Source organism: Borostomias antarcticus, assembly GCF_949987555.1.
Source record: "Borostomias antarcticus genome assembly, chromosome: 26".
Classification (NCBI taxonomy): domain Eukaryota; kingdom Metazoa; phylum Chordata; class Actinopteri; order Stomiiformes; family Stomiidae; genus Borostomias; species Borostomias antarcticus.
Window position 1 is genome coordinate 9,306,288 of NC_140259.1, and position 20,000 is coordinate 9,326,287.

Here is a 20,000-nt window from a genome sequence, read left to right on the forward strand (position 1 = left end):
ACACACACACACACAGTCCCTGACACACTGAAGCCACACTCGACGGCAACGCTTGGCTGACGCCGGCAATGAGCAGAGTATTGCTGCTGAGCATGTCTCCTCTCCCGGGACCGCGGATAGCACCGTTATTACGGGTTAAGAGAGCTCTTCTGGGGCTGGGAAGCTAGGAAAGAGCCTGTTAGCTGTAACCTACAGGGGGAACGTGTTTCTAGTCCGTTGAGGTGATCAACCCGGTCCTGGTCATGATTTGCGGATCCAACACACGTTGGCTAACGTTAGCTAGGCTATCTGGCTCAATAACACATCAAAGTCCAATCTGTTCCAGCCCCCCCGCAGTTCAATAAAACGGTCACAGTTAGGTCACAGTTAGGACACAGTTAGGACACAGTTAGGTCACACGTTGTCCATCTTGTATAACCCCCCTGCATGGCTTTGAACGGCTAGCTTATAACAGCTAACCTAGCTAGCATGCTAACCCCATAGCACTGCTGTGTAGCAAGCTAACCTAGCTAGCATGCTAACCCCATAGCACTGCTGTGTAGCATGCTAGCCAAACAAAAGGTAAAGAGAGATCAAACACTCCCACTTTTAAAAGCGCTCGAGGGGTTGGTGAGTGGGACTAACGGAAATTCAAAAATTCAAACTCACGTAGACGGGTAACGGCCACGGGTAGCACGCGGCCTCGGCTCCAACCGGCGACTTCAGCTTGAGCTCGAGCTTCTCTCCCATTTCTCTCCTCCACTTTCCCAACGGTGTGTTTCAGAAGCCGTTGGCTAAGCTAGGCTAAGCTAAGCTAGGCTAAGCTAAGCTAGCAGTGGCGGTTAGCTGGCTAGGCTAGGCTAGGCTAGGCTACAACCTGAACATTTTACTGACTGGAAAAAATGTCCCGAAACCCATAAAAGAACTTGTGAATACGGTGGCCGTCATGGATTCGGGTTGTACTACGCGTATTGTGTGACGCTCAAATATTTCCGATTTATTTTTAATATCTAATTAGTAAAAATGGAGTGATCTTGTCGAGTGGCCGTTACAGCTCGGTGGGATCACCGCCATCTTCAGCCCCGGCGCGAGGCCTTCACTCGTTTTGATCCAACGAGAGAGAGACTCCGTCACGTGACTGATCCACGGCAACTACCGGCGAAGCCAACGGCTTAAATTGAATCTTCTCAGGTGTTTAAAACCACCGACTTCACTCCCTTTCTCTGAAACATCCCTGACTTGCACTTGGGCAGATGGGTTAGGGTTGACTTCCGAACGGCCAGTCGTTAAATCCACCCAGTTACACATTCAATAAGTGATCCGGGGCACCGGCGGGCGCCGTAGTAACCTAAACGAGTGACCTAGTGGAGAACGTGCAGAGGTGGACCAAATGGGACTGGGTCACTCCTAGTGGAGGTGTCTCTCTTCAAAGGAATGAGGTCAAACTGTTAGGCGACAAAACCTGGTGTCGATTTCTAATGTTTGCAAACTAACGTGATCCGGGATACACCATGAATGGCACCGGTGATAAAGTCACGGGTTTAACCTGGTTTGACCCGGATGGGTGAAGCCCTTATCTTAAGGCCAATGACATAGCGTAAACAAGGAAAACTCCGCCCCTTGGGACAACCCTTCACAAACAAAACGGACGTACCCGTATTACAAATGTCGGCGTTGTTCGTAAAGATAAGATGTGTACAAATATATTTCGGTGATCCATGGATGCCATAAAAAAAAATACAAACGTGTTGTGTTACATTTCAAAGCCCCTGAGGAAAGAAGCTGATGAAATGTGCAGTTCTCACCGTTAATGAAATGGCATTACGGTGACGAGATTTATTGAATGAACACACACACACACACACACACACACACACACACACTAGGGTCACCAGGTGAAATTAGTTCTCTGCCTTTGACCCATCCTGTGCTGTCCTTTCTCCAAGGGCCGCCAGGAACAGTGGGCAACTACAGGCCGGAGCCCAATCAGAACCCATATAGAACCCAATAGGGCCCAATCCATGTGCTCTGTCCAATCCTGGTCAGGGATGGACATCACATTGGGGCTCCGCCCTCCTGAAACAACGTGACAAGTCCCTATTCAACATGGACGTCCTTCCTTGAACTGGAACTGAACCATAAACCACCCAAATCCCTGCTTTGGCTATTGTCAGGGTCCAGAGACATAAAACAAGCATGTTTACATGAACACTGAAGTGTGTTCGCCCAGGATTTATCTGAATGTTTCCCATCTCGGAGCCACTGTGGGTGTTTTCTGACTGGGCCGAGCCCCACGTGTACCTAATCCCCCTCAGAGACACAGAGAACCAGTCTTATACGTGCACAATACGTTTCAGTTGACTTATCGCACGGATAAAGTGTGTAGTGTGTAGTTGTGGTGTGTGCATCCCAGGGTGGTCAGGGAGTCGAACGGTCGCCTTCTTCTGCATCGCTACCTGAAAAGACAGACAACCGCCATGTCTATCAGCGCCATCTGGTTGGAACAAGCTGAGCAATAATAGCCTGGTACAACCATCCCGTTCTCGTGTTGATGGTAAATGGACTGCACTTAGATAGCACTTTTCCACCTTGGCGGCACTCAAAGCGCTTTACAATGGCCTCTCATTCACCCATTCACACACACATTCACACACCAATGGCGGTAGCTGCCATGCAAGGTGCTAACCTGCTCATTTTGGGGTTAGGCATCTTGCTCAAGGACACTTCGACATGTGGACAGTTGGAGCTGGGATTCGAACCGCTGACCGTTCGATCACTGAACGACCCGCTCTACCAACTGAGCTACAGCCGCCCCGCCCCATGGGGATACCAGGCTAGAGCAAAGACCCCCTTGCATGCCTACCACAGACTGGTACCTGAGCTCGTATAATCATTGATGGCGGAGTGTAGTTATCTGTTCATAGCCTATGGAGCCTAGCAGCTTGCATGACCTACATTCACAGATTAGAGCTGAACTGCGCTATCAGCTCCGAACTAGAGCGGATCTCCTCTCTCTGTCCTTTAAAACAGAGACAGATGACAGGTCTTTACTGACTGAAACACACACACACACAGAGACTGGCAGAGAGCAGGGAGGAGAAGAGAGAGATGGAGGAGAAGAGTAGGGGGGTGAGAAAGAAGAGCAGAAAAGGAGAAAAGGAGAAGGGAAGAGGAGTTCAGAGGGAGGGAGCAGAGGAGGAGGAGAGGCCTCGGTCTCTGGTATGGCTGTAAACATGTCAGAGTCTCGGGGAGTGCGTGGTGCTGTTGTATGTACAGGAGAGAGGGAGGGAGGAGGAGTTGGCCCGCTGCCAAGCTGAACTCGCTGACTTCCCCTCTGGTTCCCTCCGGAGCAGACGGAGGCCAGCGGCGGGCGGCGGGCCAGGAGGCGGCGCGGAGCTCGGGGCCAGGCCAGGCCAGGCAGTGGAACAGAGAGCCGTGTGGATTTCTGGAATCTTTCACACGGTGCGTCAGACCCCCCCCCTCCCTCACACACCGTGGTAGAACAAGCGCCAGCCCCCCCCCCGGCTGAACCCTCCATCCTGGTGACACCCTCCATCCAGACTGAGCCTCCATCCTGGTGACACCCTCCATCCAGACTGAGCCTCCATCCTGGTGACACCCTCCATCCTAACTAACCCTCCATCCTGGTGACACCCTCCATCCAGACTGAGCCTCCATCCTGGTGACACCCTCCATCCAGACTGAGCCTCCATCTTGGTGACACCCTCCATCCAGACTGAGCCTCCATCATAGCAACACCCTCCTCCATCATGGCTGAGCAACTATCAACATTCCTGTGGGCGAGAAGAGCCCAGCAGAGGCACAGATGCACAACACATACAATACACAACCATAAACACACACCATATACCCATACACACAAGATACACAACCATGTATATGCACACAATCATATACTGTATACACACACATACCAAACACGCTATATGCACACACACGTAATCATATACATATACACACAACCTCACAACCAATATATATATATATATATATATTTTATTTTTTATATATATATATTTTTTATGTTGCCCATATTGTTCTTCCCATTTACCACCTCTTAAAGTCGCGCTGAAATGAAAAAAGCATTCTGTCCCATTTTGGTTCACATAATTGGTCATAATGTTCACCTATTCAACGATGTATGCCAAACAAATTACAAAATTCTACTTTTGTTGTAATCTTATATCAAAGTATATAATTTCTTACTTCCTGGAAAACGGTAGGTCACGTGCAATGACAACAGGTACCTTAGATTTTAGGCCAATAATCTCACGACATCCACCCGTCAATCAACGCTATCCTTCTATCGAATCTGTCTAAAGTTCTTAAAACCCGCCCACTTGTCTATGTTCCAATCAAATTCCTCTAAACATGATGTCCCGCCCTCATAGCTTGTTTGGCTCGGAAATACGTCAAACTAAGTTAGATGATCTTAAACGTCCGTTTCAGTGCGACTTTAAGGTTTAAGGACTTTAAGGTTCCTTTATGAGTTTAAATGTACGAAATGCAGTTCACACTAGACGACATTGGATGTGCCGTCAGCCCCCAGACCCAGGGGTCCGCTGCCTGGTGGCCGTCACCAAACACGCTGCAGCTGTGGACACGGTTAGTCTGCAGTGGAGCTCTGCCGCCCCCTGCTGGACACTCCGGGGAACTGCTTCACATCAATCTCTCCAGTAACTGGCCTGGGCTAAATATAGACCTCCGTTCTCATCATCATGGGAGTTATATTTTGACCTGGGTCTGGAGGTGCCTTCTCCACAGGAAAACAAAACCTAGCCCCTGGCTTGGGAGGGGAGGCTTACTGTGAGCATAGTTCATTCAAAATGTTATATTACCGTTACGGATCGATTTATTCTATTTGAATGTGGTTGTAAATGGATCATAGCCATGTTAAGAGATGAACATAACTAAAACATGAAATTATGAAAGGTATGATCACAATTCAAGTACTGACAGAATACAACAACCCAGTTCATAACGTCACAAAGGAGGATTTTAAAGAAGTTTATTGAAATAAAGATCAATTTCAGTCCCAGTCCCTTATGGTTTTCAAAAAAGCGTGCTCTGGGTTCATACCGCCGACACATCAGCCAGAGCCCTCCTCCAACGCCCCCTCTCTCATTCTCTACAGCAGCATTTTATATCAGAGAGAAAACCCAGACGACAGGTCATTTGGCACATTCAACAACGGCATTCTGCGCTGGCGTTCCCCTCCTCACACAGTTAGCTCTGTATCCGAGAGAAAAAAAAGAAAAAAAAAGCCTTTACCTCCGACTGTACTTGTGAGGACCGGCCCGCCAACGTGGACCTCACCGTTCAAGAGCGCCCCGTGAGAAAAAAATCACATCAGAATGTCTCGTTAGAAAACAAACTCAGAACAGGACCAGTCAACAGAAAGTGTCTGGTTTAAAGGGTGTCCACTACTGGGGAAAGTTGTGGTCTGGTCACACATTCACAAGATCCCCCCCTCTTTTCTCATCCCCCTCTCTGGCCATCTCCAACCCACCCCCCGCCCCGCCAGCTTCATCAACCCCCCGTATTCAGCATAGTGACGATGATGAGGATGAAGGTTCTCTGAGCGTCGGCTGTATATTTGTAGTGTTTGCATTTCAGGGGATGTAGAGACGAGACTACGTCGAGAGGGCTGAGTCCAGGCACACAGATCCCATCTGAGGATTATGGAAATATATATACACACACACACCGTACCGTGGAGGATCAATCAAATACTATTTTCAAACCGGTCTTTAAAAATGTTTGACTGCAAAAGACAAATACTGTGAGATGTCAACTCTCCCGTTTGACCGATGACGGTTTGACCCAGCGTTAACACTGGCTACCGCGTGTGTGTGTGTGTGTGTGTGTGTGTGTGTGTGACGTGATCCACACCGCTATTGGTCTAGACGTGCCTGGACTGAGTGGGACGTGCGCTTGGTCAGCGCTCTCAAGCAGAGGTACAAATACTGGTCGTTGTATCACATTCATAAAGCATGCACTCTTGATGGACCAGGACAGACGTCTCCTCCAGACACAAGTAGGTAACAGTAAAGATTTGCAGGGAAAAAAAGTGCAGATTATTTTTCTTCCATAATTCACATAAAAAAGTGGATAATAAGAAATGCATTAGCTGGCCAGACCAAACCTGGTATTGGGGGGGGGGGGGGGAGGGGGGGAAAGCTCTGACGCAAAAACAAAAAACTTCAAACGCTAGAAAAAACAACACTTTCCAGTGTTTTGTGCTGTCGGGGCAGGTTGGCGCCAACAGCGGGATCAACGAGAGAGCGAGGAACCGACACGCCTCGCGCTAGGAAGATGGTCAGGGATGGTCTGTAGTTAACAGTCATAACAATCAAGTTGATGAAACAGACAAAACAGCACAGTACTTGTCCACGTGGGCCGTAGACACGATCCCAGCCCTGTACTGAATGGATACTGCTCTACTGTAAACAGCCATCGACACACTAGAGAAGAAGCCAGGCTACATTCTGATTGGTGGAAACCCCTCTCCAAGTCCTCCCACCCCCTGCTAATACAATTGGAGGATCCGGCAGAGCCTGACAGGCACACGGAGGGAAAGTGGACCTTCGAGGAGGAAAGACACGGAAATGGCGAGACCTTCTGACATCATAGTAACGCGGGCTGAGGGGGCCGGTTCTGACCCGGCGGCGCCCGAACACGGCCCGTCTTCTACCCTGGCATGTAGGCAGAAATTACGTTTTTTTTCTCTTTCTTTTTTTTAAATTGAATGACAAGACATAACGGATCTAGACCAAAAGCCTACCCAGGGACCTTGACTTAAGGCTAGCTAGCTAGCCAGCGTTAACTGGAGGGGGTCTATACAGAGAGACCGCTACGGTCTGTAGCCGAGTCGTCTCCTGCGTCCAGACCGGCCCGCTCTGACACGCGGTCCTCTAGTTAAGACGGAGACGTCCAGGGTCTCTGGTTTTAAGACGTGAGCAGGTGACGTTGAGAGAAGCAGAGCACGGGCCTCCGCTAGCATTGTCTTTATTAGTCATAGAGCACCTCTGCATCTCTCTCAAAAGGAAAACAAAATAATAATAATAATAATAATAATAGTGAACTGCATCAGATGGACAGGCTAATGGCAAAGGCAGCTTTTGCATAAAATACTGGCTGACATCCATGAGGGGCAGAGGGAAAACTGGAGACACTGCGCTTCGTACTTCTGCTACCGAGGAGGAGTGTGAAATCATTAACCCCCCCTCCCCCCCCCCGCCCCCCCCAATGGAAGTCCAAAAACAAAAATAAAAGAATAAGTTAAAAAACGGAAAACATGGTAAAATAAAAGAGTCCAACATCAGAACCTTCCATTTCAATATATGGGAGAGAGTAAACGTGATAACGTCCTCATATATCCATTTCAACTTTTTTTGTTTTCTTTTTTTTCTGTACTCAAAAACAAACTATTGGCGTTTGGCATAATACAACCTGCTGACTCCGCCCCCTGACCTGACCGGGCGCTGAGGGGGCGGGGCCAGGACAACCCCGGGAGAGCCGCCCAAGACCTCTGTGCATTAGTGGAGGCAAGGCTGGCCGAATGAGATCGGTCTCAAACACACGCGCACACACACACACACACACACACACATCCCATCTGCCCTCAAATGCCGTGTGTGTGTGTGTGTGGCGATACAGAGCGACATGGCCAAACACGTCACAGTCAGTCACGTCCTCCAGAACGAATGAAAGGAAAGGAGAAAGGGAAGAGAAGCTGGTGTGGGTCTGGCGTTGTCCTCGTTAGTGCTCCGGGCCCCGCCCTGTCCTCACGGCATCTGAAGTCCTGTTGGAGCCGGCGGGGGTCCAGGGGGGTCCACTGCCCCTCCCCTCCTCTGGGAGAGCCAGCAGGAGTCCTGGGGTGGGGTCGGGGGTCGGGGGGGGGGACTAGTGCCAACTCTGGAGCTGCTGAAGGTCATACTCTGCTATCAGTTTCTTTATATGTGCCAGTTTGTTGTGTAGATATTCACAGCGATTCTTTTCTTGGCTATAGTTTGGGTTCGTCTGTGGGGGAGGGCGAGAGGGAGGGGAGGGCGAGAGGTGGGGGAGGGCGAGAGGGAGGGGAGGGCGAGAGGTGGGGGAGGGCGAGAGGTGGGGGAGGGCGAGAGGTGGGGAAGGGCGAGAGGGGACAGTCAAGTTTCTGAAAGAAATGTGATTTTTTAAAATTATGTACTGTTTGGAGATGCAGTGAATGGCGTTGCGAAGCGCTTACCTTTTTTATTTTGCGATACTCCTGGAGTATCTGATTGTGGATTGTCTGTGGAGAAGGAAGCAGAGGTCAGTTGGAATACAACGAGCGCCAGGCCGTGGTCAGTCTGGAAGACGGGATTTGGGGTTGAGGAGTAGGGGGCTAGGCCAGGGAGGGGGGGCCAGGCCAGGGAGGGGGGGTACCATGTACTTGTCTGAGTGTCTGGGGCCAGGGCGTGGGTGTGTTATTCTTCCAAAAAATAAAGATGATTGTGATCAAATTTAATTATGTAATGGCAGTGGAACATTGAAATTGGGGCCAGGGTGTGTGTGTGTGTGTGTGTGTGTACGGGGCCTACCTTGTACTTGTCTGAGTGTTTGGGGCCAGGGTTTGTGTGTGTGCGGGGCCTACCTTGTACTTGTCTGAGTGTTTGGGGCCCGGGTGTGTGTGTGTGTGTGTGTGTGCGGGGTCTACCTTGTACTTGTCTGAGTGTTTGGGGCCCGGGCGCGTGTGTGTGTGTGTGTGTGTGTGTGTGTGCGGGGCCTACCTTGTACTTGTCTGAGTGTTTGGGGCCCGGGTGTGTGTGTGTGTGTGTGTGTGCGGGGCCTACCTTGTACTTGTCTGAGTGTTTGGGGCCCGGGCGCGTGTGTGTGTGTGTGTGTGTGTGTGTGTGCGGGGCCTACCTTGTACTTGTCTGTGCCCTGTGCGAGCTGCTTGAGCTCGGCGTCCAGCACGGTGAACTGGCGCGTGATGCCCTCTATCCGGGCGTGGAGACCTCGGTACTCGCTGTACTCAGAGTTGAAGTCGTTCTTATAGGTCTGACGCTGCTCTGCCGAACCAATCACTGTGTACTTCCTGTTTACGGCGGGGGGGAGAGGGGGAAAGAGATTCGGATGAGAGAGAGAGAGAGAGAGAGAGAGAGAGAGAGAGAGACTACTACTAGAGGTTACTAGACCAGACTAGAGGCTACTAGACCAGACTAGAGGCTACTAGACCAGACTAGAGGCTACTAGACCAGACTAGAGGCTACTAGACCAGACTAGAGGCTACTAGACCAGACTAGAGGCTACTAGACCAGACTAGAGGCTACTAGACCAGACTAGAGGCTACTAGACCAGACCAGAGGCTACTAGACCAGACTAGAGGCTACTAGACCAGACTAGAGGCTACTAGACCAGACTAGAGGCTACTAGACCAGACTAGAGGCTACTAGACCAGAGGCTACTAGACCAGACTGAGGCTACTAGACCAGACTAGAGGCTACTAGACCAGACCAGAGGCTACTAGACCAGACTAGAGGCTACTAGACCAGACCAGAGGTTACTAGACCAGACTAGAGGCTACTAGACCAGACCAGAGGCTACTAGACTAGAGGCTACTAGACCAGACTAGAGGCTACTAGACCAGACTAGAGGCTAGAGGCTACTAGACCAGACTAGAGGCTAGAGGCTACTAGACCAGACTAGAGGCTACTAGACCAGACTAGAGGCTACTAGACCAGACTAGAGGCTACTAGACTAGAGGCTACTAGACCAGACTAGAGGCTACTAGACCAGACTAGAGGCTACTAGACCAGACTAGAGGTTACTAGACCAGACTAGAGGCTACTAGACCAGACTAGAGGCTACTAGACCAGACTAGAGGCTACTAGACCAGACTATAGGTTACTAGACCAGACTAGAGGCTAGAGGCTACTAGACCAGACTAGAGGCTACTAGACCAGACTAGAGGCTACTAGACCAGACTAGAGGCTAGAGGCTACTAGACCAGACTAGAGGCTACTAGACCAGACTAGAGGCTACTAGACCAGACTAGAGGCTACTAGACCAGGCTAGAGGCTACTAGACCAGGCTAGAGGCTACTAGACCAGGCTAGAGGCTACTAGACCAGACTAGACCAGACTAGAGGCTACTAGACCAGACTAGAGGCTACTAGACCAGACTAGAGGCTACTAGACCAGACTAGAGGTTACTAGACCAGACTAGAGGCTAGAGGCTACTAGACCAGACTAGAGGCTACTAGACCAGACTAGAGGCTACTAGACCAGACTAGAGGTTACTAGACCAGACTAGAGGCTACTAGACCAGACTAGAGGTTACTAGACCAGACTAGAGGCTAGAGGCTACTAGACCAGACTAGAGGCTACTAGACCAGACTAGAGGCTACTAGACCAGACTAGAGGTTACTAGACCAGACTAGAGGCTACTAGACCAGACTAGAGGCTACTAGACCAGACCAGACTAGAGGCTACTAGACCAGACTAGAGGCTACTAGACCAGACTAGAGGTTACTAGACCAGACCAGACTAGAGGCTACTAGACCAGACTAGAGGTTACTAGACCAGACTAGACTAGAGGCTACTAGACCAGACTAGAGGCTACTAGACCAGACTAGAGGCTACTAGACCAGACTAGAGGCTACTAGACCAGACTAGAGGCTAGAGGCTACTAGACCAGACTAGAGGCTACTAGACCAGACTAGAGGCTAGAGGCTACTAGACCAGACTAGAGGCTACTAGACCAGACTAGAGGCTACTAGACCAGACTAGAGGCTACTAGACCAGACTAGACTAGAGGTTACTAGACCAGACTAGAGGCTACTAGACCAGACTAGAGGCTACTAGACCAGACCAGACTAGAGGCTACTAGACCAGACTAGAGGCTACTAGACCAGACTAGAGGTTACTAGACCAGACCAGACTAGAGGCTACTAGACCAGACTAGAGGTTACTAGACCAGACTAGACTAGAGGCTACTAGACCAGACTAGAGGCTACTAGACCAGACTAGAGGCTACTAGACCAGACTAGAGGCTACTAGACCAGACTAGAGGCTAGAGGCTACTAGACCAGACTAGAGGCTACTAGACCAGACTAGAGGCTAGAGGCTACTAGACCAGACTAGAGGCTACTAGACCAGACTAGAGGCTACTAGACCAGACTAGAGGCTACTAGACCAGACTAGACTAGAGGTTACTAGACCAGACTAGAGGCTACTAGACCAGACTAGAGGCTACTAGACCAGACCAGACTAGAGGCTACTAGACCAGACTAGAGGCTACTAGACCAGACTAGAGGTTACTAGACCAGACCAGACTAGAGGCTACTAGACCAGACTAGAGGTTACTAGACCAGACTAGACTAGAGGCTACTAGACCAGACTAGAGGCTACTAGACCAGACTAGAGGCTACTAGACCAGACTAGAGGCTACTAGACCAGACTAGAGGCTAGAGGCTACTAGACCAGACTAGAGGCTACTAGACCAGACTAGAGGCTACTAGACCAGACTAGAGGCTACTAGACCAGACTAGAGGCTACTAGACCAGACTAGAGGCTAGAGGCTACTAGACCAGACTAGAGGCTACTAGACCAGACTAGAGGCTACTAGACCAGACTAGTATAGGTCTGATCTAACGTGCCGGAGAGCGTGCGTGTGTGTGTGGGTGCGTGTGTGTGTGTGTGCGTTCCTTACGTGAGATAGTCGGGCGTGTCTGAGGACGACGAGGGAATACTGATGCTGTCGCTCATCCCGTTCAGATCTGAGAGAGGAAACAACATCGTATTCAGTTACCATGGAGGTCGTCGGGGCAACCGTTGCCACGGAGGTCGCCGCGGCGGCGGCAAGGTTACCGGGGAGGCCATCGAGGTCGGTCGTCGTCAAGTGGAGAATAATGCATGTCGGTTGATCAACCGATACTGACCAGCAGGGGGCAGTGTTTGACCACAGCTGCCTTGGCTGGGTTACAGTATCATGTCTGGTGTGTGTGTGTGTGTGTGTGTGTGTGTGTGTGTGTGTGTGTGTCCTCACCTGTGCTCCTGTGTGGAATACTGCTGCTCTTTAGGCTCTCCGGGCTGGAGGTCACCATGTCACAGGTACCCTTGGCCTCCGGGACGCACTCCTCGCTGTCCTCCTCCCTCTCTCTCTCCCTCTCCTCCCGCTCTCTCTCCTCCCTCTCTCTCTCCCTCTCCTTCTCTCTCTCCTTCTCCTTGGACTTGTCCTTGTCTTTGTGTTTTTTGGACTTCTTCTTGGACTTGCCGTGCAGCGACGGGGGGCTGGGCTTCCCCCGGGGGGCGGGGCTTGGGGACGAGGCGCCGAGGGCGGGCGCCGACCCCTGGGGGAGGACGGGCGGCGGCTGGCTCAACCTCTCCGCCAGGGCGGCCTCCTGGCCCTCGCCGTCGCGCCCGTTGTGGCTGGAGTCGTTGCTGACGTCCGACAGCGGGTCGAAGGGGCGCGGGATGTCCAGCATGGGGAGCTGGGGGGCGCCGGACGACGACGTCACGCCTTCCTGAGCTGCGCCGGCCCCCGGCGCCGCCTCCTTCCCGTTGGAGGTCCTGAGCTTGCCGTTGATTGGTCCGGCCGTGGCGGCGACCTTGGCGGCCATGTGAGATATCCTCGGCTTCTTATTGGCCAGCGGGTCGATGAAGTCCCCGGCCGGTCGTTTCTGCAGCAGGTCAGAAGGTCGGGGGTTAACGACGACAGGGTCACGCACAAACGTCTGATATCAACTCTCTTCACTCATCTAACTAACACACACACACACACACGGTTAGCACCTTGCATGGCAGCTACCGCCATTGGTGTGTGAATGTGTGTGTGAATGGGTGAATGAGAGGCCATTGTAAAGCGCTTTGAGTGCCGCTAAGGTGGAAAAGCGCTATATAAGTGCAGTCCATTTACCATTTACACACACACACACACACGTCTTAACACACTTCTATATCTGATACCATCTCACTTCAGAGAGTATATTGGGCAACACTAGGTCACACAGAAGTTAACAACAATGTTAAACACAGGTGCTTCTCAACACTCAGTTCTATGTTACGTATGTTTTCTGTATCATACCTGACGCTTATTTTTTGTCTCGTTCCCCCCCCCCCCCCACCCCCTTTGTTTTCTTGTTTTGCTTATTTATTTATTTATTTACTGATAGGACTAGAGATGGAAATTAGCTTCCTGGTAAATCTGGTGCACCCATCCTTTATCTCCAGGAAATGATCAATGTCTGTGTGTGGTGCACACTGTCCTTTCAAACTAAACAAACTAAACATGTGATATAAATTCCCTTGGCTGGCAGAGTGGGTTGGGGTTAGGCTGGGGTTGGGGTTAGGGTTGGGGTTGGGCTGGGGGTTAGGTTGGGGTTGGGGTTAGGCTGGGGTTGGGGGGTTAGGGGGTTAGGGTTAGGCTGGGGTTGGGGCTAGGGTTGGGGTTGGGCTGGGGTTGGGGGTTAGGGTTGGGGTTGGGCGTTAGGGTTGGGGTTAGGCTGGGGGTTAGGTTGGGGTTGGGGTTAGGCTGGGGTTGGGGGGTTAGGGGGTTAGGCTGGGGTTGGGGTTAGGCTGGGGTTGGGGCTAGGGTTGGGGTTAGGCTGGGTGTTCCAGAGCTGAAGGTCACAGGACAGCGATCTCCAGCGGTATCTGAGTCTCTGATGACCAGGCTGTTTCTACGCAGCACATGGGATTGGATTACCAGCAGGCTCCGCCTCTCCCAGCCCCGCCTCCTCAACCATACTGGGAGCGATTGGAGCGCACACACAAACACACACACACACACACACACACACACACACGGTGGGCCTAATCATCATGTGGTTGGCCGCGGGGAAGAAAGCTGGGTTCTGGTTCTGAGTCCTGAGCTGTGTGTGTGTGTGTGTGTGTGTGTGTGTGGTGTGTGTGTGTGTGTGTGTGTGTGGACCTGTTAGGTCTACCTGACCCGTTTAGCTTGGCAACGCTCTCTGGAACGTCTTTCAACAAACCATGACTGTCTCACCCTAAAACACACACACACATGCACGCACACACACACGCACGCACGCACGCACACACACACTGTGGCACTGTTTGCACAACGACTTCCCCTTCTTGTATATGTGTTGTGTGTCTGTGTGTGAATGTCTGTTTGTGTCTGTGTGTGAATGTCTGTTTATGTTTGTGTGTGTGCGTTGGTGTGTATGGTGGGTGTGTGTGTGTGTGTATGTGTGTGTGTGTGTGTATGTGTGTGCGTGTGTGTGACAAGAGAGAAGAGGACATTATGTGTGAGATGAGAAGACCAGAGGGGAGCTGCTAATAAAAACTGCTACAACCCTCCCTCCTCCTCCCTCATCTCTCCTCCTCATCTCTCCTCCTCCTCCTCTCCTCCTCCTCTCCTCCTCATCTCTCCTCCTCCTCCTCCTCTCCTCCTGAAGGGACCCTACACCCAGGAGGAAGAGGTGGTATAAGAGGAGAGGAGGAAGAGGTAGGCAGAGCAGGAGGAGGACTATGAGTAAAGAGGAGGAGAGAGGAGGAGGAGGAGGAGAGAGGATGACTATGAGGAGAGCGTCGTACCTGTGTTGGGGAACTGCTGGCCAGCTCCTTGGGAGGACTGGCCGGGTTCTCGCTGGGGGGCCCTGCAGAGCTGCTCTGGGCCTGGCACAGTTTCCTGTCAGAAACCACAGAAGAAGAGGAACAGGAAGTCACCCGGGAGCTGAGTCACCGCAGACATGAGTAGAAGACCCAGAGGCAGAGACGCATTCCAGCCATGACTCAGGGACTCGACCCTCCCCGAGGTCATCGGTGACCCAGCGTTCGGGCATCTAGTGAGGATGCCTCCTGGGCGCCTCCCTAGGGAGGTGTTCCAGGCGTGTCCAGCTGGGAGGAGGCCGCGGGGTAGACCCAGGACCAGGTGGCGGGACTACATCTCCGCACTGGCCTGTGAGCGGTGTCGTGTATTAATTTGCCTAATTAGGCTCGACCCTTTGTTCTAATCAAGATTATATTGTGTGTGTCTATTCTTAAAGTCAGTTTAGGCCAGAAGCAGCATATTGTGACAAGACAGTAGGGCCAGAAACAGCTATCACGAGGTTTGTTTTGTAAGGGAGGGGGAGCGCTCCTGCTCCTGTGGGAACACAGATGCCACAAAAGAAACGTTGAAATGAAATTGAAACATTGTATCAGATAACGAGTCAGGCTAGAAACTACATGGCGTGGGAAACCAGGTGCTCTTCACCAGATAAAGTATATAAGACAGTCAACATCAGTCGTGTGTGATATCTCTCGAGAGCCCACCGGTTTTAGTTTGTCTGTTACTGATTGTACCAAACAAATAAAGCCTATTGCATTTGATCCAGTCACCAGTGCCTTTTTGATTCGACTTCAACTACTGAACAAAGAACATTGAAGATTGTAACTAAACCCAAAGGCGTCCCTACACGTCAGCGGCTAAAGATTCCCCAGGCAGAGCTGGTTGATGCTGCCAGGGAAAGGGATGTCTGGGGCCCCCTGCTGGAGCTGCTGCCTCTGTGACCCGACCCCAGATAACGATGGATGGATGACATTTTCGGAGAACATTTGAGCGTTCCGTTGTTGTTGCCAAGAAGAGGCACGTACCACGTGAATAATGAACAGCACATATAAACATGGATTATTTTGTGTTTCTTATAATGTAGTATTTATGTTTCTATGATATAGCTAATACAGTAGTCAACCTTTTCCGCGATCTTGCTTGACCGTCTCGTTGAGAGGTCAGGGAAGAATGTTTTTACAGTTCCTATTGGCTCAAATGGGAGACCTGTTTGCTTTTCCATTAACTCCCAATCATAAAAGGTCACCTCTCAGGGTCAGGTCAACCCTCGGTCAGGTCAACCCTCAGGGTCAGGTCAACCCTCGGGGTCAGGTCAACCCTCACGGTCAGGTCCCATAGGTCAGCATCGGAACAGCAGAGTACAACACACTAGTACACACACACACACAGCTGGGACCTGCTGAAGGCCTGGGTGTCTGTTGGTCTCATCTATGACAGAGAAACTGAGAGAGAGACCGGCAGACAGACAGACAGCCAGGCAGACAGACAGGCATGTAGACAGGCAGGCAGACAGACAGTCAGGCAGGCAGGTAGACAGGCAGACAGACAGGCATGTAGACAGGCAGGTAGACAGGTAGACAGACAGGCAGGCAGACAGGCAGGCAGGCAGACAGGCAGGCAGGCAGACAGACAGGTAGACAGACAGACAGACAGACAGGTAGACAGACAGACAGACACAGACAGGCAGACAGGCAGACAGTCAGGCAGGCAGGCAGGTAGACAGGCAGGTAGACAGGCAGACAGGCAGGCAGGTAGACAGGCAGGCAGGCAGGTAGACAGGCAGGTAGACAGGCAGGTAGACAGGCAGGTAGACAGGCAGGCAGGCAGACAGGTAGACAGGCAGGTAGACAGGCAGGTAGACAGGCAGGTAGACAGGCAGGCAGGCAGGTAGACAGGCAGGTAGACAGGCAGGTAGACAGGCAGGTAGACAGGCAGGCAGGCAGGCAGACAGGCAGGTAGACAGGCAGGCAGGTAGACAGGCAGGCAGGCAGGTAGACAGGCAGGCAGGCAGGTAGACAGGCAGGCAGGTAGACAGACAGACAGGCAGGCAGGCAGGTAGACAGGCAGGCAGGTAGACAGACAGGCAGGCAGGCAGACAGACAGGCAGGCAGGCAGGCAGACAGGCAGGCAGGTAGACAGTCAGCCAGGCAGGTAGACAGGCAGGTAGACAGTCACGCAGGCAGGTAGACAGTCAGGCAGGCAGGTAGACAGGCAGGTAGACAGTCAGCCAGGCAGGTAGACAGTCAGCCAGGCAGGTAGACAGACAGACAGGCAGACAGGCAGGCAGGTAGACAGGCAGGCAGGCAGGCAGATAGACAGACAGGCAGGTAGACAGGCAGACAGGGCTGGACCCTGGACTGGTGCCCTGTCACACATGGATCAGCATGTGCTGGAACAGAGTTGCATCACAGCCAGGCCTCCCAGACATTCTGCTGCTCCACTCCTGCTCAAACACCGAGGAGGAGGGTGTGTGTGCGTGCGTGCGTGTGTGTGTGTGTGTGGCATTGGGGGGGTAGTGGTCAGTTGATAAGCCAGCCACAAAGTTCAAAGTACATCAGGGGTGCATGCAGGTGTGTGTGTGTGTGTGTGTGTGTGTGCACAGCAGGGTTAAACCGAGACATAAGGTAAAACTCTCTGGGTTGGGTCAGGAGCCAGGCTCATCGTTCTAGCAGGGGGAATTTGAAATATTCCTGCCTGTAGGACATCGAGCTTTTTGGGTCATCTGGGTACGCCAAAATAAGCTTCCTGCAGTGCAGCGCTAAATATAGAGACTGCCTCCACTGGGCCTGGTCTACTGCCCCCACTGGGCCTGGTCTACTGCCCCCACTGGGCCTGGTGTACTGCCCCCACTGGGCCTGGTCTACTGCCTCCACTGGGCCTGGTCTACTGCCTCCACTGGGCCTGGTCTACTGCCTCCACTGGGCCTGGTCTACTGCCTCCACTGGGCCTGGTGTACTGCCTCCACCGGGCCTGGTCTACTGCCTCCACTGGGCCTGGTCTACTGCCTCCACTGGGCCTGGTCTACTGCCCCCACTGGGCCTGGTCTACTGCCCCCACTGGGCCTGGTCTACTGCCTCCACTGGGCCTGGTCTACTGCCTCCACCGGGCCTGAGGAGTGAGTTTCAACCGAGTCCCGGCTGTTTGTCTGTGAACCCCGGCTCAACCAGCCAGTGTATCATCCTCTCCGTGTGTCAAAGGTCAAAGGTGACCTACCGGACCAGGATCCTCTTGAGCAGCTGCTGGTCTCCTTCGGAGTAGCCAGGCCAGTCCTTCTGGATGCCCTTAAACAGAGAGTCCTTCAATGTGAAGGTGTTGTCTCTGGCGTTCAGGTTAGCCACCTACACACGGAGGAACACACACACACACACATTTAGACACACCATCCTTGCCTTGTGCTATTACACGGTACATTCTCTGCTGTGTGTGTGTGTGTGTGTGTGTGTGTGACCTGTTGCAGGAGCGTCCTCGTCTTGGGGCAGCAGGGCTGCGTCTCTCTCTCTGTGTGTGTGTGTGTGTGTGTGTGTGTGTGTGCGTGACCTGTTGCAGGAGCGTCCTCGTCTTGGGGCAGCGTCTCTCTCTCTGTGTGTGTGTGTGTGTGTGTGCGCGAGCGTGTGTGTGTATGAGACCTGTTGCAGGAGGCTGTCCAGGGCGTCCTTGTCCTGGGGCAGCAGCGGCGCGTCTCTCTGCAGGCGGAGGATGAGCTCTGGTTTGCGGTAGGGCTTCAGCGCCAGCAGGTGCGTGAGCCGCTCCCGTAGGGGGCGCTGCTGGGCCGCCGCCGCGCCCGCACCCTTCTTGGCGGCGTTGCTGGAGATGATGACGGGGCGGGACGTGCGTCTGGACGGGGCGACGTCCGACAGGCCTGGAGCCGGCTTCCGGATCTGGACCTTCTTTCCTGGGAGGGGAGGGGGGGGGCAGTGAGGGGTAAGTGTGTGTGTGTGTGAGAGAGGGAGTGTGTGTGAGAGAGGGAGTGTGTGAGAGAGAGAGAGACGGAGGGTGTGTGTGTGTGTGAGAGAGAGAGAGGGAGAGTGTGTGTGTGAGAGAGGGAGTGTGTGTTTGTTTATATTTGTGTGAGAGGGAGTGTGTGAGAGAGAGACGGAGGGTGTGTGTGTGTGTGAGAGAGAGGGAGTGTGTGTGTGTGTGTGTGTGAGAGAGAGGAAGTGTGTGTGTGTGTGTTTATATTTGTGTGAGAGAGGGAGTGTGTGAGAGAGAGACGGAGGGTGTGTGTGTGTGTGAGAGAGAGAGGAGTGTGTTTGTGTGAGGGTGTGAGAGAGAGGAAGTGTGTGTGTGTGTTTATATTTGTGTGTGAGGGGGAGTGTGTGTGAGAGAGACGGAGGGTGTGTGTGTGTGTGTGTGTGAGAGAGAGAGGAGTGTGTGTGTGAGGGTGTGTGTGTATGCAGGTGCATTGGGAGGGGATGTACATTCTCCTGCTGGGTACTTTTTGCTAGCTAGGCCCTTACCTTCTTATTGTTAAAGTGCGTGTGTGTGTCCTTACTCTTATATCATCCCCCAAGCTGTGTGTGTGTGTGTGTGTGTACGTAGTGTGTGTGTGTGTGTACGATGCAGGTTTTTCCTGCATAGGAAATTACAAGGCGGGCCCGCCTACGTCAAATTTTATTCCGCCTCCAGCTCTCGACAAAAAACCCCACTACAACCTGCCAACTTTGTACACATTGTGCGTTGTATGTACTAATTTTCACAAATGTTCTAAGGCGGTTGTTATTTAAAAACGAAAAAAATCCAGCACACATTAGTGCATAGAAAATTCACCAGAAAGCAGGAAGTGAAGCTTTGATGCCCCAAATTTCCTGACCCTCTACTTGGGGTGCTACCTCCGCCCACTTCTGAGCCAGGAACACCCCTGGTGTGTGACTGTGTACCTAGTGTGTGTGTGTGTGTGTGTGTGTGTGTGTGTGTGTGTGTTTGTGTGCGCAAGCGTGAGAGTATCCTTACCCACACATCCGGGTTGATATACCCCCCCCCCCGGCTGTGTATGTACCTTACGTGAGTGTGTGCGCCTAATGTCTCTTGTGTGTGTGTGTGTGTACCTTACGTGTGTGTGTGTGTGTGTGTGTGTGTGTGAGAGAGACCAGCCCTTACCCACGTATCTCCCCCCAGGCTTGATGACGATGGCGCCGCGGCTGCGCGTCTCCTCCTCGACCGCGGCCATGCTCTGACGGGCCTTCTGGTACGAGTCGTCCGTGGCGCACACTGTGATCTTGTCCTGGATCCCCCCCACACAGTCCAGCTGGATACTACCCTCACTGGGGGGAGGGAGAGAGAGGGGGGAGGAGGGAGAGAGAGGAGAGAGAGAGGGGAGGGGAAGAGGAGGAGAGAGAGGGGAGGAGGGAGAGAGGAGAGATGATCAGGGAGAGAGGAGAGAGAGAGGAGAGAGAGGGGAGGAGAGAGGGGAGGAGAGAGGGGAGGAGAGAGAGGGGAGAGAGAGAGAGGAGAGAAGATGA

The 20,000-nt window shown here is 52.4% G+C and overlaps 2 protein-coding genes across 5 annotated transcripts in view; both read right to left on the reverse strand.

Annotated features, from left to right (window-relative positions):
• The window catches only part of dot1l (DOT1-like histone H3K79 methyltransferase), a 28,078-nt gene extending 27,020 nt beyond the window's left edge, over positions 1-1,058 (reverse strand). For all 4 annotated transcript variants that reach the window (XR_014631036.1, XR_014631037.1, XR_014631038.1 and 1 more), the window contains exon 1: positions 649-1,058. Coding sequence is in view for 1 of the 4 variants with exons in the window: in XM_084458954.1 (XP_084315080.1) it covers positions 649-729 (81 nt within the window). In the remaining 3 variants the exon portion in view is untranslated. The remainder of the gene's footprint in view (positions 1-648) is intronic.
• Positions 1,059-5,543: 4,485 nt separating this feature from the next.
• The window catches only part of ell (elongation factor RNA polymerase II), a gene marked incomplete at its 5' end in the record, with an annotated part of 31,935 nt that continues 17,478 nt past the window's right edge, over positions 5,544-20,000 (reverse strand). Inside the window, 9 exons of the mRNA XM_084459224.1 lie at positions 5,544-8,022; positions 8,231-8,275; positions 8,890-9,061; positions 11,677-11,743; positions 12,013-12,646; positions 14,526-14,619; positions 17,755-17,879; positions 18,168-18,433; positions 19,639-19,802. Coding sequence (XP_084315350.1) covers positions 7,906-8,022; positions 8,231-8,275; positions 8,890-9,061; positions 11,677-11,743; positions 12,013-12,646; positions 14,526-14,619; positions 17,755-17,879; positions 18,168-18,433; positions 19,639-19,802 — 1,684 coding nt within the window. The 3' untranslated portion in view covers positions 5,544-7,905. The remainder of the gene's footprint in view (positions 8,023-8,230; positions 8,276-8,889; positions 9,062-11,676; positions 11,744-12,012; positions 12,647-14,525; positions 14,620-17,754; positions 17,880-18,167; positions 18,434-19,638; positions 19,803-20,000) is intronic.